Source organism: Miniopterus schreibersii (genome assembly GCF_964146895.1).
Source record: "Miniopterus schreibersii genome assembly, chromosome: X".
NCBI lineage: Eukaryota > Metazoa > Chordata > Mammalia > Chiroptera > Miniopteridae > Miniopterus > Miniopterus schreibersii.
The window spans coordinates 97,746,686-97,771,208 of record NC_138104.1 but is presented as its reverse complement, the minus strand read 5'-3'; the positions used below and the strand labels follow the sequence as shown (position 1 = coordinate 97,771,208).

Genomic DNA, 24,523 nt, shown 5'->3' with positions numbered 1-24,523 from the left:
CCCCATTTGGGGTGTGTTCAGGAGGCAATCAATTGATGTGTCTCTCTCACATCAATGTTTCTCTCTCTCTCACCTTCCCTCCCTCCCTTCCACCCTCTCTAAAAATCAATGGAAAAAAATATCCTCAGTTGAGGATCAACAACAACAACAAAAAGAACTTATAAAATAATGTTTAAGGGGGAAAACAGATTCAAAGCAGAAAAATACACTACAATCCAAACTTTGAGAGTAAGAGGAAGCATACCAATGGTTATCTCTATATCACTATCTCTGGGTGCAAAATTATCTTCATTAGAGTACTCTGTATTGGTTAAGATTCTCTACAATAAACTTTAGACTTTATAATCAGGAGAAAATAACAAAGGTAATTGAAATCTTATTTTTAAGATAAGCTTTTGTATATAAACAGATTTTTCAAACTAGAGCTAGTGAAGCTATTGACAACTCCACTAAAGTTTCTCAGTAAATTTGTAAAATTCCAATTAATTCCTTTAGGTATATATATAACATTTTAAAGATACTATAATTTTTATAAGTTTTTGAAGATTATGCTCCCAAGGTGCAAGGAACTAAGTTGCCATGAATTTATCAGATAAGGCTTAGTTCACAATGGTGAGGGCTGAAACCAGAGTTCCACAGGAGGACCTCAGCAAGGATAACCAGCAGTGGGAATGCAGACTGGTGCAGCCACTATGGAAAACAGTATGGAGGTTCCTCAAAAAATTAAAAATGGAGCTGCCTTTTGACCCAGTGATCCCACTTCTAGGACTATATCCTAAGAATCCTGAACACTAATCAGAAAGAATATATGCACCCCTATGTTCATAGCAGCACAATTTATAAAAGCTAAGATCTGGAAACAGCCCAAGTGCCCATCAGTAGATGAGTGGATAAAAAAGCTGTGGGACATTTACACCATGGAATACTATGGAGCTGTAAAAAAATTAAAATTAAAAAAAAAAAAAAAGGATCCCTTACCCTTTGGGACAGTATGGATAGATCTGGAGAATATTATGCTAAGCGAAATAAGCCAGTCAGAGAAAGACAAATATCATATGATCTCACTTATGTATGGAATCTAAAGAACATAGTAAACTGATGAACAAAATAGTTTCAGTGACGTAGAAGCATGGATCAGAATGACAAATCTCAGAGGGAAAGTGGGGGTGGGTGGGTGGGTGGGGAGAGATTACCCAAAGAATCTGTATGCATATATGCATAACCCATGGACACAGACAATAGTGTGGTGAAGGCCCGGGGAGGGGGCGGAGTGGGTACGGGGTGGAAAGGGTCAAGGAGGAAAAAGGAGAACATCTGTAATATTTTCAACAATAAAGTAAAAAAATAAAATAATAAAATAAAAACTCAACAGGTCAAGAAAAAAAAGAAAAATCAGCAAAACAGCAGATTACAATGGCCAAAACCTCTCCAAATTTTTTTAGCAAAATTGTGTGTCAATACACTGAGCAATAACTTTCTAAATCTCCTGACAGGGCTCTCTAAAGCAGCCCTCCAGTTGTCCATATCAAACTTTAGAGAAAACGAGTCAGCCAAAATGTCAATAATGCTGCCCAAACTATCCTATAACCCAGCGCTTGCTGCAGCCTGGGTGGAAACTGACTAGAGCCTGTTCTGAGCTTTATAAAACACCCTGCAGAAAAGGTTCATGTAAACTCACTACTTGTAAACCTTAAACCAGTTTACCACTTCATGTTATAAAACCCTAGAGCAGTTCCAATTCAGGGAGACCCGGTAGAGGGGGGAAGGAAGCAAACCCCAACAGAAATGTTAGAGCCTTTTCTATCAAATGAAAAGGCAGCAGGCAGGATGGGCCCTGGAGCAGGCATGGAAGGACCCCCTGCTTTACAGGAGTCCTCACATTTTGCAGTATTCTCTGACTCCTGCATCAGGCTCTACATGCAGGGACTTCTCCACACTTACATCTTTATTTTTTTCTTTTTCCTTGTTTAAATATTTATAATAAAACAGCGAGGCTGCACTAGCTTTGCTCAAACGGAGCTACCATCAAGCCTCAAAATCAATGTCTCGATCTCAAAAGATGTTATAACAAATCAACTTGCTAGTTTACCAATTCTTTAAACTCAAAATTATATATATAGTCTGCCTTCGTCCTTCCTGGAATCCTACCTGCTCCAACAGGTAAAGATAAAGAGTAAAGGATCAACTCAGTCCAAGAAAGTCATTACCCAGTATTCAATACACTGCCCCAAATAGCTCACTCTCGCTGGCCTCAGGGGAGGGCTTTGGGAGTCATTCCAAAACAGGGCCACCACAGCTCTGCTGAAATTTGAGGCTGCAAAGTGCAGACTTCCCCCAATAGGCTGTGCTGAGCAGCGGCTGGTGGCACGTGCCCATGAGACCTTGAAAAAAAGTTTAAGGAAAAAGTGCCACGGTGTAGACCAGCTCTGGCATGGCCCTCTGGAGGGCACTAGAAATAGATCGTCGTGACCCAGTCTCCAGAGCCCAAATGGCCGAAATTGTTTTATGGCCACTAGGGGTCCTGGAAAGAATCCTGGCCCTCGTGCTGGAATCCAGGCCCCACTTCTCCACCTGCTGGCTCCACAGGCTGTGTCTCCTCGAAGCCCTGGGACGCCATTAGCCCCAGGTTCACCTCAAGCCCCTGGGATACCATAAACCCTGGGGACCCTGCAAGCCCCTCTGGGACACCCTGAACCCCGGAAATGCCATGAACCCCCAGGGCACCCTGAATCCCAGAAATGCCACAAAACCCAGATAACCCCCGGAAATTTCAAGAGCCCCATATCACCTTAAGGTCCTAGAACACCCTGAACCCCAGAAATGCCCAAACCCCGGATCACCTCATTGCCTTGGGACACCCTGAGCCCCGGAAATGCTGAGAGCCCCAGATCACCTCAAACCAAGGGACACCATAAACCCGGTGGATGCCGAGAGCCCCAGGATCATCTCGAGCCCCTCAGACACGAGGAACCGCGAAGCTGCCGCGGGCCCCTCAGACACGAGGAACGACAAACATTCCATGAGCTCCTCAGATGCCCTGGGCCTCGAAAATGCCGAGAGCCCCTCAGATGGCCTTGACTGAAAACAACCCACGAGCCCCTCAGAGACTCTGGGCCGGGATCATTACACCAGACCCTCAAACGCCCTGGGCCGCGAACATTCCATGAGCCCCTCAGACGTCATGAACCACGAAGATTCCACGAGCCCCTCAGAAGCTCTAGGCCCATGGCCAACTCTGCCCCCCACACCTGAGTTCCCACATGTGCACTGACCCCTTGGGTGACAGCGGCCATAGGCCTTGGCCGATGGCTGGCCAATCCCACCCAGGCCTGTCCAATCCTTGGTGTGAATACTGTGGGAACCTTTCCTCGGAGTTGTGAGGAAAGAGGTAAAAGCTAGTGGGGTAGCTTCAAGGAGATCACCTTACCTTGTTCCTCAGCCATTTTGAGGCCGGAATCCGCTTGCTCGGAGCGCCTCAAGCTAGGCGTCTGTGCTGCGGCCTGAGAGCGGCTGTGCACTCCAGGCGAGTGTGGTCGACTAAGGCGCCAAACGTTGGAAGTGCAACACTTGTATCCTAAGAGGCAGTTTGCGGCTGCGCAGTAGCACCTAGCCGGTGCTCACCCGGATGGAGAGAGGGGGGCAGTGACGACCCCAAGTGTGGCGCCTTGCCTACGTAACCTTATACCTATATTCATATATTTTTAAGTGTACTTTTTTGTTTTTTAATCCTCACCCGAGGATATTTTTCCACTGATCTTTGGGGGGGGGGGGGGAGAAAAGAAACATTGACTCGAGAGATCTGAGGTACGCCCCCTTGACTGGGAATTGAACACAGGACCCTTGGGTCCGAGGGCAGGCGCACCAAACCAGCCAGGGCCTTTCAAAAAATATGAATCGGTAGCCACCCACCCTTCCCCAAATGCTCTTCATACATAACACATGATAGAAAAAGCGTAGAATGTAAGAGATTTGAATTCAGACTTTCTAACGTTTTCAAGGTTGCATATTCTTGTCCAATGCCAGCTTTGGGAGTAAATCTGAAAATAATTCAGCTTTTAAAATGTGCCCCCAATAAGGCCCACTCAACCCATGTCACCCTGCCCTTCAGCTGCAGTGCTACTTGCCATTTTCCAAACAGCCATGTGTTTCATTCCTCCATAAAATAATAGCTACGATTTACCCAGTGCTCGCCACAAGCCAGCCACTTAACATGTCTGACCTTATGTGATCCTCAATGCTGCAAAAAGTTGGTATTATTGTCCCATTTTAGAGATGAGAACACTGAGGCTTAGAGGGTTTAATTTGCTCAAAGCCACAAGGCTAGTAACAGAGCTATGACTTGAACACATATATCACCTCCTCCCATTCTTTATGTTATTCTACCTCCCCTATGTTTTTCTACCCCCCACTCAATTGCCTCTGGAAATTTTTCACATCCTTCAAAGCTTGTTCCAGTGGGCCATCTGTTCTAATAATACCTGCACCAAGACACTTTCTTACAGCTCCCTGGTAAGAATGAGTAGCTCCTTCTCTAGGATTCTGTGGCAGGTTACCTTCACCTCCTTTTAGCGCTTAAATCACTTTTCTTGATATTAGAAATCTTTGTCAGCATGCCTCCCTCCTTCTAAGGTCCCGGAGAACAGCACTACATCTTATTTACATTTAAAATAGCTCTTCCCTCACAAGGTTCTAAGAAGTAAATGTTACAAAATATACAGAACCCAGCACAGTGCCTGGAATTTTGGTCCCTTTTCAGTGTCAGTTGTACAATGGCTCTTGGCACTATGTGTGTCCTCATTTCGGGGGGAGGGTGAGAGTTTCTTCTCCAGCACAAAGTAAAGATGTATCTTGTTATATAGAAATGCAGAGCTGCTTTGCTGCTGTGTGGGAGTGTAAATATGTGTAGAGGGTGCATGGGGGAGCTGAGTAGTAGAACAATGCACTGTGCTGGTGATCCGTGTATTGCTTCTCAACTCCAAATTCACTCCTTTGCCTGCTCTGTGAAAATGATTATATTTTATCCCTTTGCTAGTAGCACAACTTTTTACCCTTTGCCAGTAGCACAATTAAAGTTTGTTGTTTTGTTGTTGTCGTTTTCAGTAGGATATGCTAGAGAGAGGATGAAGGAGAAATTAGTTTTGCTTTCTTGTTCCCATTTGCTCTCTACGCAAGCTGCTGCAGAGTGCAGCAGACACACACACACACACACACACACACCCTACAAGGCAAATTTCCAGCAAGTTCCAGAAGGTTGATTTATAGCAAGTTCCACCAGTGCAACACCAGCGACTTATTCACTGAGTCATAGTTGTGCCTCTTTGGTGTACTACCTCAGCCCTAGAGGTAGTAGCTGTTCCTTACAGCTGTTATTCCTATACTGTTTAGAATTTTATTTATTTTTTTACTAGCTAAACCTTCATTATGCCAATCCTCCGTTATGCCTAATAATTCTTTACATTTAATTTTCTCTGTTCAAATTACTGTGTGGTTTTTCTCTTCATCTTGTACCTAGACTAATGCACTCACCTTTTTGGGTCTCCTTCCAGCACCTAGTACTCAATAGGTATACAATGTCTGTTCCTGGAATTTAACTGAACATCCAACAAATGTTTGATAACCCTTTACTTTCATTTCCAGTCAGTCCTCTCTGTCTATTCACTTGACCCATCTTCTCCATAGCGGGATTCCAACTGGAAGGAGGAAACACTTTCTTACTGTAACTCTTAAGGCTAGCTATTGTTCTCCTGGTGACCGTAAGCCGCGTCAACCTGAGTAGGGCAGAAAATAGTGTCTTGCAGCACTAAGGAAAGCAGAAGGAGATGCTGGTAGTGTCATCTACCTGTCCTTAGGTGAGAGCTGAGCCACAGAGGCTGCGGACAGACTCAGTATTTCTGTCAACACCTGTGCAGCCATGGGAACCAGGACTTCTGTTTCCTGTAACAGTGGACTGGGCGATGCACAGCAGGTGTTCCCCAAAAGACAGCTAAAAAAGCTGAATGAAATGTTCTAAAATAGTCTCAAGAATATCAAAAAGTTAACAAAACAATGAGCAACTACTGAGCTAAGAGCTGGAAAAGGCCAGAAATGCACACAGGTGTGAAAAGCTGAGAGGACTGATTTTGATTTGCCTTTACTCTAAAACATTTACTGATCTAGAAACAGCTGAAAGAGGTCATCAGGATGTACTTCCACTGGCTTTGTGGGACTGAGGTACAGAAGTCGGTACCCTGGGCCTACCAAAGGAGGGGAGCTTGGAAAATATCCCCTACCTTGGAGAGGGATCACATAAAGTCATCCTTTCAGAAAAAGTGATCCATTAACCACATAGACTTAGTTCAGTCTCATATCATTCACGGATTTATTTAGCACTCCCAGGTACCTGGCATAAGAACAAAAATTCTTTCCTGTGAAGATAACAAGTTATTTCTACCAAAAAAATTAAATAGAATATAAGAGGTGAAATATAACCAGGTGTAGGAGAATATAAGACAGTTGGAGAAAGAAGCAATACAAGCATCTTTATGTTGGGAGGACGGAGCCCTCTGCTGCCCCCACCACACCCCTACCCACACAACCACAGGGCACTCCCACACATAGTGGTCCTGACACGGGCACCTGCTGGTGACCTTGGTCTCTGTTGAAAGCTAGCCTGTGAGCATCATACATATTGGGAAAGATCCAGGTTGAAAATCCTCAAGGGCCCAGGTGTTCAGAAAGGAGCCTCCATGCCCTTTAGTAACAGAAAACTCTGTTCCAGCAAAGCCTGCAAGACAGGCTCTGGGCCCAGGCCTTTCCAGCTTCCCTTACAGGCTAAGACACAAGCTGGAGGATGCCACATGCTGCAGTGTATGCAACTGAAGCGACAACCTCAGTTTGGAGGGGACAAGAAAAACAGAGCAGGGAAAGGTTGGTGGGGCTCTTGGAGTGGAACAGAGGGAAAGACAGAAGATGTAGTCCCCAAGGGAGCTGGAAGAGTGGTGGAGGGACTGGGGAGCACAGGGCCCAGACTCAGCCACTGCCTCCAATGGAGGGCAGGCAAGGGGCCCGGCTGTGTTATGACTAGCATTGGTCACTCTTCTAGATGCCTGTTCCCCAACCTTGGCTGCAACCGGAATCATCAGGGAAGCTGCAAAAACTCCTGGTGCTTAGGACTGGGCCCCAGAAACTCCCATATCACTGGTCGGGGGTGGGTGCTGGACTTGAAAAGTTCCAGAGGATTCTCGTGGGCTTCAGGCTGAAGCACACTGCTCTGTACATCATGCAGCATCGGTCCGACACAGGATCGTTACACTTCATGCTCACAGCACCCGGGCAGGATCATGTTACCGAGCTGATTTGTGTGCAGCGGAAGTGAGCAGGCCGGGTCTCTGGTGTAGGCATGAAGAGCATGTGAAGGGACTTTAATGCACCTATAGCATATCCCCCCACTGCCCACCAGATACAGGATGGACACAACCTTCTCACAAAACAGCATCAACCCTCCTGCATGCCGCACTCTCTGGTCTACGTTTGACTCCATTAAATCTAGCGAAACCCAGGGACTGCATTTCACAAGGCACCGCTAACCACCAGTGCCCATGTGAAATGCTGGGGGCTGCAGAACCCAGGTGTGAAGCCCACAGTTGACTAAGACCTGTATTCTTGCTGTCCCCCCACCACCACCCAGAAGCCACAATGAGCTTGTTGGCTCAAGGCCTTAAGAACACATCTCAGGGAAGGGGCCGAGAACGCAGAAGTAAGTTTGAGGAACACGTTTTCTTTGTAAGACAGGGAAAGCCCCAGAAGAGGCAGCATCCTAGGCATGGTGAGACTGGATCCCATGGGCTCATTAACACCCAGAGAGGTATGCATACATGTGTGTGTCTCTGTGTATGTGTGTGCATGTAAGAGAGTGAGAGAGAATGTGAGAGACAGAAACAGAAACTGAGGGGAAGATGGGGCTGCGATGGTGGCCAGAACAAGAAGGAAACTGGGAGGGAGACAAGTAAATAAAAGCATCCACCTCCCCATTGTTAGGTGACTACAACAAATAGATCGCCTCAGAGAGGTATCTCTGACTCTGACAGAGGCTAGTCTGTCTCCCAGGCCAAATCCAGGCCTGTGGAGGCAAAGGGAGCCAGGGAGGGTGGGCGGCCCAGATCTGGGAGCAGGTCGCAATGAGTGTGCCCCAGGCTTACACCTAGTCCCACACCAGTGGATGACCATACTCAGGGGCAAAACTGGGGACCTCTCTTCATTTACCTTCTTTGTAGTGGTGACGTGAATCCCCTATCATTTTCTGGCTGTGGTGCCTGGCACCTGGAAGCCTGGGTTGGGTGGGGGGACCTGTCAACACCCCATCACTGTTCACACCTGAAGGAGTGTCCACAGGGCACAAGGCCTTCCCCACCAGGCCCAGAACATTCTGCCCCTGAGTGTGGGGCATAGGGGTCTGCAGTCTGGAATCTAGATCGCAGGCAGTCCAGGCTTCTGGTTGCCTCTCCGTGTTCTTAACCTGACATTTTAATACTAAGAAAGCAAATGAGAGAGACAGTCACTAATGGGCTCTGTCTCAAAGTTCGTCTAAGCCCCCTGCAAAAAGCTGGGCTTCCTGGACCTCGGGCAATCTTTAAAGTAGCTGCTTCTACCATTTGAAAAAGAAGGGTGGTTGCACTTGACTGTTTGCTCACTGTAATTTAGCCAACAACCTGGGCCACCCTCAGAGGTTCATCTGCTCTTCTGAAAACAACCCAGAAAAAGGTAGAACAAAATCACTGGAGTCGGCCCCAAGGGAAATACCTGGATGGGATGACATGGAGGGCACTGTGCCAAGGGATGACGGGTGCTGTTTGCTGAGAGCTCTCCTCCCCACCCCCAGCGGCTGCCGGAATGATCTGTCCAGGATGCAGATCTGCTGTGTGAACCCTCCAACCCCACTTATAATCCTTTCATTGCTTCCCACAGCCTTTGGGGGCCCATCCAAAGTTGACAGGCCCTTCCTGTTCCAGGCCTTGTTCAACTCTCCAAGTTCATGAGTGCCCAACCCTTATCCCGTATTTCACTAGCCCTCAACACCGTGTGGTTTCAAATGCCTCAAGGGCACTCAGCTTGGCAGTGGCCTGGAATGTAGGGAATCTGTTGTCCTGGATGTGTGGTCCCAAGTGCTCCAGGGTTCAGTGGAGCAAGGAGTAGTGCCAGGATGAAGGATTTGAACCTGAACCAAGGTGGACTTGAGGGAATGCTCACAGGCAGAGCCAAGATTCTCCTTAGAATTTTGGAATTAGCTCTACCACACAGAAAATAAAGGGCCATTCAAGACCCCAATTCCTAGGCCAAAGAGCTGAGCTCATATGCTGACAGCACAGAGGTTAAATTAAGCCTACAAGCATATTTTGTTTGGATTATGTTGTCATATACTTAAGCCTACATTTTAAAATTGGGAAATTTTACATTGATATCTGCATTTCTATCCCTGGCTGAGTAGCTCACTTGGTTAGAGTGTCTTCCCAATATGCCAAGATTGCGTGTTTGATCCCCTATCAGGGCACATACAAGAAGCAACCAATGAGTACATAAATAAGTGCAACAAGTCAATATTTCCCTCTCTCTCTCTCTCTCTCTCTCATCAATAAATAAATTTTTTTAAAAAATCTACATTTCTACTTCTGAAAAGTTGGAAGACCCATAACATAAGACTCAAAATCTTGAAGGGCAACAAATGTAAGGATTACTACCCTCCTTAGGAGCAACAGGTGGACTCCAGCCAGACATGGCCCCCTCCAGTCACCTGTACACATCTATGTACTACACTCAGCCAGTTTCTCAGTTAGGCCACCAACTTGGCCCAGCCCCAAAGCATATCTGTAATCATTTTCGCTGGAAAATAATGTTTAAAGCCTTGTGGTAGAAATAATGCGATGTGTTCACCAAATCTTCCATTTCCTCCTCCTCTTCTTGGGAAAACCACTCCACCTAACTCCTGTACTTAAGTGAGGCCACATGACTAGTTCTACCAGTGGCCTGAGTAGAAGTGCCACAGGTCACCTCTGGGCTGAGGCAACAAAAAGAGTCTTGGAGGCCATGTGTTACATGGGCCGGGCCACACAAAAGCAGCAGCAGCTATGAAGAATCAGATTTTACCTGGGAGAAAAGCAAAGCCAGTGAGGTTTCAAGGTTTCTATGTTATGCAGCAAAGCATAGTTTATCCTGATCAATACAAGCACAGCGACCAAAACCACATCCTAGTCAGGCAGTTTACTTATCATGTAATAATAAAGCTTCAATTCGTTGCATAATTGTCATGAGTGTATACATTTAGCGGGTAATACAAACATTTGACAATGTCTGGAGTGGAACTCAGTGCTGATTGCCACCATTCCTCCATTCCCCATGCTGGCCAGAGCTTCTCTACAGTCCCCTGATGGAGGGAGGCTCATGTGTCACTGACTAACTCAGGCATTTCAGGAAGGGATTCTATCAGGGCACTGTTTTCCTACCAGGGTCATTTCTTGTGTACCTGCACTTTTTCTAACAGAAGCATTGTTGTTGATTTTGCCAGCATCCATGGTAACTTTTAGAATATATTGATACCTAAATTAATAAGCAAGATGCAACATTACAAACCAGTAACCCTCACTCAATGAATATTTCTACTTTGCTATTGTTGTTGTTAATCCTCATTCAAGGACATTTTTTTCCACAGAATTTGAGAGAGTGGAAGGCAGGGAGAGAGAGGAAAGAGAGAGAGACATCTATGTGAGAGAGACACATCAATTGGTTGCCTCTTGCACATGCCCTGACCAGGGCCGGGGATCAAACCTGAAACCCAGAAACATGCCCTTGACCAGGAATCAAACCTTCTACCCTTCGATGTGCAGGCTGACTCACTAACACTGTTCAGGACTCAATGACTACTTCTAAAAGCTGACACTCATATACTGATTATACATTACAGATATATGTCCATATAGAAGCAAACGACAACAAAATATTTTTAAATTAATAAAAGGGAAACAAGAAAAGGAAGAAATAAATCCCCATGTGCAAACAGAACTTCCCCGTAAAGGTTCTGTAGGAACTCTTATGCTTCCTGGGAGCTGACCTAATTCAGTCATACAAAAGCATTGAAGGACAAGTGAAAACAAGACCCAGACACTCCATCAGAGAGAAGATCTAAAAAAACCACCAGAGCAGGCTGTACATATCAAAAACTTCATATACCAAGAAGAAACTTTGCATGTTTCTCTTTTCAAGGAAGAGACTTCACTCCTTCAAAATGTCACTGGGACTTTGGGCAAAGCTGTTCACAGTTCAGACTTGAGAGATCAGGACTTTAAACAGAAAACAGGTAACAAGCATTTCCTAGGGCAACAGACAGCTTTTCACAGGCTTTGTGGTTGTTCTCTGTGTGGAGGGCACCAGGAGGAAAATGGATTGGCAGTGAGATTGGGGGAACAGAATAGTAGTCAAGCAGAACTTATTGCCTTTAGTTAAAAATAGAGCAGAAACCATTGTTTTAGTTAGAAATCGCAGTATAACAACAAACATTTGTTATCTCACATTTTCTGTGGGTCAGGAACTTAGGGGTGACTTGGTGGGTTTCCTCTCTCTCAAGGTCTCTCCTGAGGTTCCAGTCAAGCTGTCAGGTGGGGCTGTGATCTCAACTGAAGGCTCAATGTGTGGTGGAGTGGGAATTCGCTTCCCAGCTCACTCACAAAGTTGTTGGCAGCCCTTAGACCTCACACAGGAGACCTTTCAAGGGATGCCACATGATATGGCAGCTGCTTTCCTGAGACGGTGCCTAAGACAGAAGCCACAGTCTTTCCAATCTGATCTCAGAAGTGACATTTCATCACTTCTCCTGTAGTCTGTTCATTAGAAAGCAGTTTTTAAGTCCAGCCCAAACTCAATGGAAAAATACACAAGGGTATGGATACCAAAAAACAGGGCTCATGGGGACATCTTCACTAGTGAAGAGAAAAGAGCTGCTTTAAATATTGCTAATGGGGTTTATGAGTTTAATGAGGTGAGAGAAAGGCCTGAGTATAGGTAAGGCCTGAGTACAGAAGGCTTGGCTGGTATGAAGTATGTGGGCCAGGGCATTGAAAAATGAGATTACCCAGATATGGGAGAATCATATTAGAATTCTGAGGGGCACAATTTTGAATATGTATTCAGTCAGTCAACATAAAAATTTATTTTAGAGTCATGGTCCATAATATCCTGGAGAAGACAGGAATTATTGACCATGAGCACAGGTAACTAGTATCTATAAAATAATGTAGAAAGAGATGATGCCAAAAGGGATTGTCAAAATCAACTATGTGATGGAGAAGGAAGTGACGAAACCTGATAACTGTGTCGATGTGTGTGTGTGTGTGTGTGTGTCAGTGTGTGTATTTGTGTGTGTGTGTGTGTGTGTGTGTCTAGAAAGAGAAAGGGGGGGGAAGAGATTTGATACCTACTTTATGCTGCATGTTCAGATGTTCAAAGGGACTCCAGTAAACATCATTCCTCTTTCCCCTGCTCCCAGGTTCTGAAATGTTGAGAAATAAAAGAATGAAGGTGGAAGCTAAATAACATCTTCCTCTTACTAGAGCTAAGTTGGAAGACACAGCTCAGTGTGAAAGGCCAAGGAGCCTGCAGGTGGATTCCAGCATTAACTGGACTCATCCACCCAGAAATCCCAGCCTGCCAGCGCTCTTTTACCCAAGAGAAAAAAGACAGAGCTGGTAGAATGTAGCCAGTTATTCTTCCCAAAATCACTGATTAGAAAAATCCCTGCTTCCCCAGGGATGGAGTGAATGAAATAGGGACAGAGGCCAATAATGAAGCTGCCTTCACTGTAAGGAAAAAGTGATGATCTACCCCAGGACACTGTGAAGCCATCCATACTGATGGCTGTGATCCTCCACAGAAAGGGAAACAGGGACCAAGACTGCACAGCTAGTGAACTACTAGGGACTCCAGAACCCATGCTGAAATTCATCTGAAGAACACACTGAAAGTCTTCTTTAATATCAAGCCACACAACTGCCTTCCTGGGCTCCAGTACAGTGGGGTGAGCTGTGAACAGGATGTGGAAAAGGGAGCAGCAGGGTCTGAGGGGAGGGCAAGGCAGGAATAAAGGAGCGCACACTTTCAGCCCAGGCCCTGTCAAGCTGCTTTCTCAGCAGCATCTCCCTGAATTACCACACCACTAGGGGAATGGGTGATCCTCGACTCTGAGAGCTAAAGCAATGGGACCAGTCACACAGACAGAAACTGGCCCGTGGGGTGCATGTCTCTCAGCCGGGTCTCTTGGCTATATCTTTCTATCTCAGACCTCTTTGTAACATACCTGAAAAGACTCTGATGCTCTTGTGCCCAGGAGTTGCTCCAAAAAGAGAGACAAGGAAAGTGGCCAGGGTGGCTCAGGAGGCGCCTAGCCTGAGGACATGGGGCCCCAGCACAGCCAGTGGCCTGCTCAGATCCCCAAGCCAGGGACCCCGCCATGGAGCTTAGAAGGTCACCTTCTATTTAATGTCATCCTCTACCATTAACTCCAGATTGTGCAGCAATTTTAAGTTTGTGTACTGGCCTTGCACCCTAGATTCCTCTTCCGTGGCTTCCCAGAGCTGAACTCCACTGGCTGCTGCCCCATTACCTGTGTGTGCCCAGGATGGCTCCAGAAGCCTCCAAAACATCCCGTCCAGCTCCAGGACTCATCCCATTGCAAAGAGAGTCTGATGACCACTGGACCCTCACCGAGCAGATCCAGCCTTCTTCTATTGAGCCTAAAGCCGGCACAAGTGAAGTCCATTGAAGCCAGTCCTCTGCCTCTAATCTCCCCCTGGGCAAGTTGTCCTCTGAACACCACTCCAGCCCGGTTCCTCTTCTTTCCTGCTGGTGTAAAGCAGTCATTTTCAACTGGTGTGCCACAAGAATTTTTAAAACATAATACCTGACTAGTCAGGGGCACTGACCTCTTTCATTTAGATTGTCAAATTAAAAAATGACAACAGCCAACACAATAGTGGTCCATTGTGAATGATTCAAAATTATACCTATTTTTTATGTCAGATCAGCAAAATATACTTTTTTGGGCACTGGCCGGTGTTGCTAAGTGGTTAGAGCGTTGGCCCAGGCACCCAAGGGTCACGGGTTTGTTTCCTGGTCAAGGGCATGTGCCTGGGTTGCAGGTTTGATCTCCAGCCCAGTCAGGGTGCATGCGGGAGGCAATCAGTGTGTCTCTCTCATATTGATGTTTCTCTCTCTCACTCCCTCCCTCCCTTCTACACTCTCTAAAAATCAATGGAAAAAATATCCTTGGGTGAGGATTAACAAAAAATAAAAATAAATAAATAATACATATTTTTTGTGTGGCAGGATTTTAATAACTAGCTTGCGTGCCATGACATTAAGAAAGTTGAAAGTTGCTGGTATAAACGGAAGGACTTCTTGACCTGACTTGTGGTGGCGAGCATACAATATAATATACAGATGATGTATTATAGAATTACACCCCTGAAACCTATATAATTGTATTAACCAATGTCACCCAAATTAAATCAATTTAAAAATAAATAAAATAAAATGAAATTTCAGACCATCAAGGATAAAGTGACCATTTCAAAGAAAATACAAGTTATCTCCAGTAACAAGAAATAGATAGGCATATTTCTTGTAACCAGTAAAATACGATAGGAAAAAAAGAGAGAGAGGGAGTCAAGGGCTCCTTGAGCCTGAGACCAAGCCCTCTGTCTACACACCAGAAACCCCAGTCCCGTTCCCCTGACTAGAACTCAAGAGAGGGCCAACCTACCCCAAAAGAGAACAAAACCCATGGCTGAAGGCTGACTGCACCCTTTTCCGTGTGGTTGTTCTTTGGCAACCAGAAGATTCAGATGGATGGAGGAAAGTTGTGACAGTGTGATTCTCATGTGTCTCTCACCCCTTCTGTACTCCACTCACACATCTGCTAGAGTCACTCCTGAAATATCATAATTACCCACAAGATTCTCTCTCTGTCACTGTGCAATTCTCATTCTAATTTTGAAACACAAAATTACGTCCAATCCAACCTGGAGAGGCTTTCAAAGAAATAGGTCAAGGGCGCTGTCTTTCAACCCTCCCCCACAGTCCCACTCCTACCTCACCCCCCCCAACCACCCCCAAACCCTGCTCTGGGGAGGGGGCAGAGGGAGGAGGTCTCCGCTGGGGGGCGGGCAGCACATGGAGGGGGCTGGAAGGAGGGTGGAGGCCCAACGCAGTGTGGAGCAAGAGTCAATCTGGGCTGGGTAGTTGGGGGGATGGCAGAGGCTCATGGGCGGGAGGCAGAGCAGTGGGGGGCAACTGCGGGGGGGGCAGCGGGGAGGGGTACAGCAGCATTGCAGGGTGTGGGGCAGGATGGGGGCCAGGGGCAGGGGCAGGGGCAGGGGTGGGGTGGGGACTGGAGGCTGCACAATGGGGAGGGTGGGGAGGCTTTAGTGCCAGAGCATGTGGTTTCGAAAAATTGGCTCAATCTGCTTCCTGCAGGTGGCCCTATTAATGGCGACTCACACATTGGGAGAAAAAAATGAAAGAGAGAGAAAAAGAAACAGGTCAGTAACCAAAAATAATTGAAAGCAAACTCTAAAATTCAGTTGTCTTTACGTTAAGGGGCACGAATAACAAATTCCTGGCAACACTTCTAAAGGTTCCTGTCCTTTACAGCTCTCAGCCCAGTCTACCCAAGGCCAGCCTCCCGTGCTATGAACCTACTGAAAAAACTCATCCTTGCCACATTTTCTACCTTACAGTTTTCACTTAAGCTTCAACTATCATCTTTACGTGAATGGTGATGAAATATATGTGTGGGACAGAGAATGCTGGTTTTCTACAAAATCAGGTCTCTGGTTTTGAGATTAAGAGCCTTTGGGCTGGGCATAGGGCCTCCTAGGTAAGAACTCCGCAGAGGCCAGGAGTGGCTGTATGTGAATGTGAACGTAATGGCAGGTATCAGAGCAGCCACCCTGGGCCAAGAGACAGAAGCCACATGCCTAGGAAAGCAGAACAAGATGGAGGAGGGTGGATCCCTCATAATGTGGAATGCCCTCTGCTATCAACATGGCAACAAGAGAGAAATTCTCTATCTTAGTGAAGCTGCTGGAATGGGGGGTCTCTTTGTTAGAGTACCCAAACCCACATTCTAACTCCTACAAAAACAAGTGAAGGAGAGAAGAGGGAGGCTATTTACCACTCAGTGCTTTCCTTCCTTGAGATCCTATCCCTCCAGGTTTTTTTAATCATCTTAGCCCACAAGAATGTTTAAAACCTGCAATACCTGACTAGTCAGGGGCACTGACTTCTTCTCCCTTAGATTATCAAATTTAAAAAAATGACAACAGCCAACATAAGAATAGCGGTCTGGTGTGAATGAATCAAAATTATACCCATTTTTTTTGTCAAATGGGCAAAAAATACAGTTTTTGATGTGCCTCAGAATTATAGTAATTAGTTACGTGTGCCATGAGATGAAAAGGGTTGAAAATCACTGTCCTAGGCCATTGTAAAAGTAAGAGGGTTAACACAGGCAGCTTGGGGCTCAAGCAGGTATCCTGATAATTTGCAGCAGTAGATGGAAAATCCACAATCCTGACAAGACTTCTGGGGTGGGGCGGACAACTTGGCTTCCGTGCTGCTTGCCAGAAGGGTCACAGATCCTGCTCTGCAGACTCTGTGATGACCAGCTCCTCCCCATGCTCCCCCAGGCCCACTCTCCCTCCTTCCTCCATGCCATTGACAGTCTCTAGGCTCCCACTAGCAAGATGTCATATTAAACCAGATGACCAGTTGGGAACTTTACAGTTTTTGCTTCTTTTCAGAGTCACACAGTCTCCAATAATTCACTCTTCCTTCCTATAGTTTCAGTGCTTGGCAGTTCGTATGTTAAGCCAACCAGAAGATTATCTAAAGCCAAATGGCAAATTGTGGCACTAACTCTCATACTTGTGGAAAGGCTTGGGATGAATTGGGTAAAAAAAATCTAGTTAAATTGGATTCCCAGGAATATGACTCAGTCAACAAATTATTGGGCCTTACCTTGTACTAGGTGCCAATATGGAGACAGGGGACAGCAGGAAACAAGCTAGAGAGACTCACTGCCCTTAAGAAGAGTTCATTCTAGTGGGGAAGACATCTAATGTACAAATAAGCACAATGTCAGGAAGTGCATCAGCTATATTTCACCATATTTTTGAGCTATGGTACTAAGTCCCCAAAACCTAGGAAGTTACAACCACACATTCTGTAAGAAACGATGGAATGGGATGGCTTGGCCCAGCCCCACGTGCCTTCTTGCCCCAGAATCCAGTCTGAAGGAGCAGCCTTTATTTGGCATACACTGTGCTCATAGCGGAGGGCAATGGATGAGAGAGATGACCAAGAAGCCATTGTGAAGCTGCTACTGGCACCTGATGTGCTTCAGGTCCACTTACCTCCCATGGGCCGAAGCAGCAGCATTCAGGGCCAACAGTGGGGTGGGCACTAGATTTTGCCTTCAGGGAGGAATGCCAGTCCCATGGCAATGGAAGGGATGCAAGATCCTCTTAGAGAGAAGGGCAGAGTCAAGGCCTGGGAACAGTAATACAAGCAACTCCAAGTTTAAGTACTATGGAGAACATAAAGCAGGGAGAATGGACTAGAAGAGCCAGGTGTATGAGTGTAATGGGGTAGGAAGTGTAACAGGGACATTGACAACTTTCAAAGAAGTAATAGTGTTATGTTTTGTTATTAGGATCACAATGGATGATCAAGACTGCTGGCTATTTACCAAATATCCACTTACCCATCTTCCTGGGCACACAGACTTTTCTGGTCAGCGTTGTAGTCTGGTGTGGCCACAAAGCCGAGCCTGTCAAAGGAATGGGAAGAGAAGTGAGGTATGTCCCCTACCACCTGGAATCAAGGACCCCAAGGCCCCAGAAGAAGATGGAGCCACCTGATGGAAGGAACCTGGGTTCCCAAATCAACACAGGCAAGTGGGATTGTGAGCAACAAATAAGCTGCTATTGCATTGGAGACATAATACATTTTGGGACTATTAGTGCCAGCAGCCTAGTATCCTAAGATATCACAATACCTTCCTAAACACACTTACCTGGCAGATACTTTATTTGCAGCACTTCAACAAGAAAACTTGGAAGAGGGTGCCTGGTGGAATACGATTCCCTCACCCCACCCCCCATCCTCCACCCCCTACCCATCAAGGGACTTGAGCAGTCCACGCCTGCCCAGTCAGGTGAAGAGGGGAGGTCAAAGGTGAAGCAGGGCCTGCAGAGGCCATAACCCTGCCCTGGCCGCCCCCTTGCCTCTGAGGGGTTATTTCTCCAAATGACTGTGCTTAATTAAGCGCTTTAGTCCTTCAGCTGAAGAGCAAGACACAGAGTAACTGAAGTATTATGACACCACTCACAGCCACTTGGGGCTCGCTCACATGCTGTATCATAAGCAGCCTGAGGCTCTCCTTTCCATGAATGTTGAATTCCCTCAATGATGTTCTAGGCAGCTTGAGGGGAGGAGCTCGGCCCCTTATGTCTGAAGGATCTCCCCTCAGTGATGATATTGCCCCTAAAGCTAGGGAAGGTGGTCCCGTAACACCAGAGTTGTCTCGTGTGTATCAGGAAACGTGGGCAAGCTCGAGCTGAGTCTGCACTCACTGGGGAGAGGTGCTTTCAAGGATCAATCCCATCAAGCTGCTGGACAAGAGGGGGAACATTGGGAGGGAGTGGAACACTGTCTGCCATGCATTCTGAAGGTGGGCCCTGGTTTGGTTTCCCTCCCCTAGAGGCCCCTGTCATTCCCTGGACTTATGGATACAAAGCAGGTCCCAGCATGACAGTGTAGAAACAGGCCCCAAAATGTAAATGCACTTCATTTCCTCAGCCAACTGAGTACAATCCCTTCTGCAGACTGAAAAAGCAGCGCTTTTCCTCCCAATTACATTGTTCCCAGTTGTGGTGTTGAATTTTTAATTTCTAATAATATTACAGAAGGGCATGACTTTTTCATGCTTACAGAGGTGGCCGGATTTAAAAGTCTGGGAAATCCTTCTCTGGAATATGTCCTGTAAGATACTCCAACCATCAGAAATCACGCAGACGAAAGCAAATGCTCAATGTGCCCAGAGCGCTTCAGAGCTCTAGTTGCAAAATTCTGGCCACAGACACAGTGTCCAAGGTGGACTGAGAGGCAAAACTAGAGAAAAGATTATTTTAAAAGCCTGGCAAGTTTGCAGGAGGCTAACACAACATGCTATTCTCTGCACTAATAATTTACAAACCAGAAAATGGTTCTGAATCACCCGTCTCAGACAGCAAACGGATGTCCCATTCTAGTCACTTGAGCATCACCCCTGGAGCCTGTTATGGCTCTGTTGCCTCCAGCAACTACAGGACAGGCTGTCAAGAAGCAACAGCCCAGGCACTGAGCAGCAGCTCCTGGGGTGGGTGGGCTGAGGAGTCAGATGCTGAAGGCAATTTAACCACAACCCTGAGCCTCTAAGGCCTTCCCAGCACGTAAGCTGGGAGAGCTGAAGGCAGAGAGGCAGTATGGTTTCTGGCCCTGGTGGTGAAGGAGCAGCCAGAATCGCCAGCCAGACTGTACTCAGGTGGGACAATCTGGGGGCCTTGGCATTTTCTAGCAAACTCACTTCATCAATAACATTGCAAATAACAAAGGGTTTGCACACAGAGCTCACTGATTTAACTTCTGACTGTTCCCCTGGGTTCTCGTTTAAGGCCCCTACAAGAGACCAGCCCTTTTCCCCTAGAAATCTGTTCACCCATAGAATGAGGTCGACTGTTAAAACTTGAATATTTGGACATAAAAAACCACAAACTTACTAGAGCGCTTTTTCAATATAATCAATTCATACATAAATGGAATGAGGTGAAAGCAAATCACAACTGAGGCACTGACACTAGTTTTTGTAGTTATTTAACTTTATTATATTTTAAATTTTGAGAACTGTAAAACATAGTATTTGTATAAACACCTGAGGACTGTTCAGCTGGACACAGCACTTTCACTCAAACAATTTGAGAGAAGACTAAGTTTAAATTAGAATTTTATCTTATAACACAAAAGAAATAACATAGGTGAAACCACCTTTTAAATAGCTGCATTCTGGAATAAAGTACATTTGGTTTTCTAAAAAAATAAAATGTACATTCTTGCCCCTGGTACATATTTCATTGGCATTTTCAACAAGTGGCTAATACGTTTAGCACAAATTCTCATAGTTTATAAACATTACTCCAAAGTTATACAAAGTAATAAGAATAAACATATAGCACCACTTCCCCCTGAAATTTCTACTTTAAAATTAAAGCACAAATGGTAAGTCAGAATTAATTCATCTTCCAAAATTTAGCAGAATAAATGGCTCAGAACTAAGCAAATTAATTAGAAACATTGCATAGGACGGAGAACTTCCCTGTATGGAAACCAATCTATGAATTGTTTCTTATCCCCTGAAGACTAAGCTGAGAGGTACTAGTGATAGCAAACAATGAACATATTTTTTTACAGAATAAAAACGTCTAATTATATAAATAGTTTATCATTACCTCTGTGGCAGTGTAAAGTGCCATATTAAGATACAAAAAGAACAGATTTACTTCTTTGTATACCTACAGGTATAGAATAATATATAAATATTGTATAGTATCCATATGAGGAATAAACACAGACAATAAAATATATATCTTTTAAAATTTTGGGCACAGTTGTCTTCAAATAGAGATGTGAGAAATGAATGCCTACTTATGTTAAGTTTTAAAATAACAGGTATTCCATTAAAAAAATTTAACCAGATTCCATCCAAGCCACCCTTGTAGTATATCTCCTGCATAAAACAACTATTCTATCTAGCCTATAATTGTTTGAAATTTATCAAAAACTGGTAAGAACACTTTATGAAAGCTTATAAAGTTACTTTTACCTTTAAATATGAAGAAATACAACATACAGAGAAAGAATAACAAAATGAAAATAATTTATATGGCTATTCCGTTTCTGGAAATGGGTAGAACACAAACAGAACACTGCTATAACAGAATACAGAACACTGCTATAACAGACAAAAAGTATTTGAGAAAGAGATGATGTCTGCAGTTGTATCTTTAAATTCTCTTCTAAGGAAAACCTCTCATGGGTTTCATTAGAGAACTTGTTAATCCCTGATACTTTCTCCTTTGGGATTTAGCTGTTTTAGTTCTATACATAAACATTAACTGAAATCAAAGGTGTTTCTGTTTCCTACAAGAAGTATACATGTAAACTGTATGATAAAATAATAAACTATCAAATAATAAAAAGACATAAAGAAGTTGCCAATTTGAATATGCTAATACTAACACATAAAATGGTATTTAAAGAAACAGACTGGACTGTAATGTAGCTCTGCAATTCTGCATATAACAATCTTTTTAGGCACTGTCTAGAAAACTAAAACTGCTAAGAGAATAAAAATATTTTTAGGTTAATAAATTATCAGGACAACTGAGAATTATGGCTAATCTAAACTTATACATTTTTAAAATTGTGTTTCCCTTCTTTAAGTTTTTCAATGTAGTAACATAACTTTAGAGCTGGCCCCAACTTCAGCCCCATATACTTCATTACAAGATCACTTTTGAGTAGTAGCAGAGCCTTCCCATCAATTTCCTACAGAGAGAAAGAAATTATAATAATTAATAATGCTTTCATATTTTGTCAAGTTATTTATATATAAGAACATGTAAAAGAGAGTAGCTGTACAATCCCAATATATATTCTCTAAATACACATTTATTCCCTGGGAACTATTTAAAATCTAATATATAGTAAAGTATCATTTGATAATTTTTAAATTCACTTCAAATTTTAAGAAAAAGGAAATTTAACCCAGTATCTTAAAAAAATGGTCTAAGCATCAAACTATCTAATTTTAAATACTGTGTGTTGAATAAAATACTACATTATCTGTGACAAAGGGCAAAAACCTGTAAGTGGTAGAAATGAATTTCAGACAGTTGTTAATTTGCTTAGAAAGGCTGGGAAATTAGTATGTCAACATCAACACAAACTGTAAATGTGGTATACAGTGTTGTATTTATTTTGAAAGCTAATCAGTTCACTGTAATCAGTAATTTTCTTACAATATTGAAAAGGATACATGAGAAATTTGGTCACAAATATGATTTATTAGAAATTATTATAAACATTATTTAATAGACATAAGGCATCCTCCTAAAATTCCTTATTTTCTTAATTAACCAACTTATGTCACAGAAGCATATTATTTGGTATTCCTAAAATAAAGCTGCACTTAATCTTATACAGTTGCTGAATTCACTGGGCATCATAACAAGATGGACACCCTGTTACAGCTTGTGGTCACCCCCTCCTACTCATGGTCCTGGGGCTGAGCAGGGAGCAGGTGGGGAGGAGGATCCTTGTAGCTGTCGTTACAATGGAAAAGACACCTAAGAGTGAGTGACCGTGCTGAATCATCTTCTCTTGAGAATTTGAAGATTTGTAGTATTTTAGGTACTCGAGTACATATTTAAAGCACAGATCCAGCCTCTATCACTTAAGGATCTAACTTTGAGCAAGGTAACCTTTCTCACATATAGAAAAATCAGTTGATAGGGTTCCCCACCATCCACACTAATCAGCATCCAACTGAAGAGCCTCCACAGAGGTCATTCAAAGGCAGGAAAACCGGATCAAAAGATACATTACATGTTGCCTGAAGAGGTCGGCGAGGGGGCCTGATATCTGAGGATCTTTATGTTTCATAAACTGTATCACTTCATCCACACACCAGGTTGAAGGGTCTTTAGAGAAGCCTTGCTTCAGGACACTGGGGTCAGGTACAGCTATATAACTTGGAGCTTCAATGGGGGGAAAAAAGACAAATCATACTTGACCTGATCATTTTCCTGAAAGAAGAGATGTTAAGTAGGGAGTAATGATCTCATTCCTGGAACCATCTGTTAGGTACCCCAGGAAGGACCCAGGACTCCAAGTGTAAAATTCAGTGAAAGCTTAGATAAAGATGACATGAGTATGGGTACCCATGAGTGTCCCATCTGACTGCCCACGAATGACAGCAGCAGCTTCAGAAGTTACTGTAAAGCTTCAAAGCTCATAAAACAGACTGAGCAATCCAAGGTCCCTTTGGTCACAGGCAAATACAGCAAAAGATCTGTTATTTGGGTTAAATTGGGTTAAACTAAGCTAATCTATTACTCTCTTTAAGTATTTCAATGAATTCCTCTTGTTGGTCTGTCTAGATTGAGTTTATTTTACTAGTTAAATACAATGGAAATTCCCCAAATTTATAATTGCTTAAATTTATTCACTTTAACCAATGAATTTCAAAAAACCCGCTATCTTTGAAAAGAACTGAATTAGTTCTTTTGCTAAATCTCTGCCATGTGGACATGCCAATATAAACATTTTTAGCATTACTTTATTCTTTAAACTCCTGTCTCACAAAGCTCAAATGCTTATCTGAATTTTGAAGAAAACAAGATTATTTTCTGCTTAGCTAGGTCAGAAGTAACTTTAATATTATATTGAGGTATTTAATATTGAATACCTCTTTCAAGTTTAAATGCATAGTAACAGATATTTTGGTTGAAGGTTTTTATGTTGAAAAAATATGTAACTGAGACATGAAACAATTGAAATGCTCATACCTCAAAAAGTTTTAGCTGTGATGTTCACTAAGTCATACTGAAATTTCTGTGACTAGACAAGTGTTCATTTTCTCAACCAGAGCACTCAACTCTCTATAGTGTGCAATAACAGAAGTGGGTTTTTATTTTTTTTAATTGAATTTATTGGGGTTACATTGGTTAATAAAATTATATAGGTTTTGGATATACAATTCTACAATACATCATCTGTATATTGTATAATTTGCTAGGAAGATTTATATTGTGTCTCTAATCACAAACTGTCAATACAAATTTGACCTTTTTTGCATGAATTAGCCAAAGGCGTACCTTTTTTTTTTTCTATTATCTGGACTCTGGCCACTTCAGGGACATTTTGAGTATTTACTTATGGCAACGGCAAAGAAAACAGAAGATAAAAGAACTTACAATGGTTAATTTTCTGTATGTGGCTTAGAATTTTATTTACTTTCTTTTTCAATATCACAACTTTGATATGAAATAAAATCTCTTTACTAAAATATATCTTCCTCTTCCACTTGTCAGAGATAAAAATGTTGGTCATACCTACCAAGAAATGCTACTGAGCTGAATCAACTGAGGTAAAAATGATGATGGTGCAGACCATGTCATGCCTAAGGAATTCTCATAATTTAGACAGAAAAGTCTTTAACTCAAGAAAGATTCAATTTAACATACATGTATTGGCAAGGTGACTCATACCACCAAATTAACTTACATTTTGTGGTATCTCTAGTTTCTGTCACAGAATCTGATATAGTTATGTCTTGTTTCTTTTTTTCCATTTTCAATTTACTAGCACTTCCAGTGTTTTAGAGTGATAAGGGAGTTTCAGT

At 43.7% G+C, this 24,523-nt stretch overlaps 1 protein-coding gene across 1 annotated transcript in view; it reads right to left on the bottom strand.

Moving 5' to 3' along the window:
• Nucleotides 1–19,933: 19,933 nt before the first annotated feature.
• The window catches only part of SCML2 (Scm polycomb group protein like 2), a 102,245-nt gene continuing 97,655 nt past the window's right edge, over nt 19,934–24,523 (bottom strand). Inside the window, exons 15-16 of the mRNA XM_081125876.1 lie at nt 22,726–22,877; nt 19,934–21,666 (exon numbers count right to left, since the gene is read on the bottom strand). Of these exons, the coding sequence (XP_080982002.1) occupies nt 21,526–21,666; nt 22,726–22,877 (293 nt within the window). The 3' untranslated portion in view covers nt 19,934–21,525. The remainder of the gene's footprint in view (nt 21,667–22,725; nt 22,878–24,523) is intronic.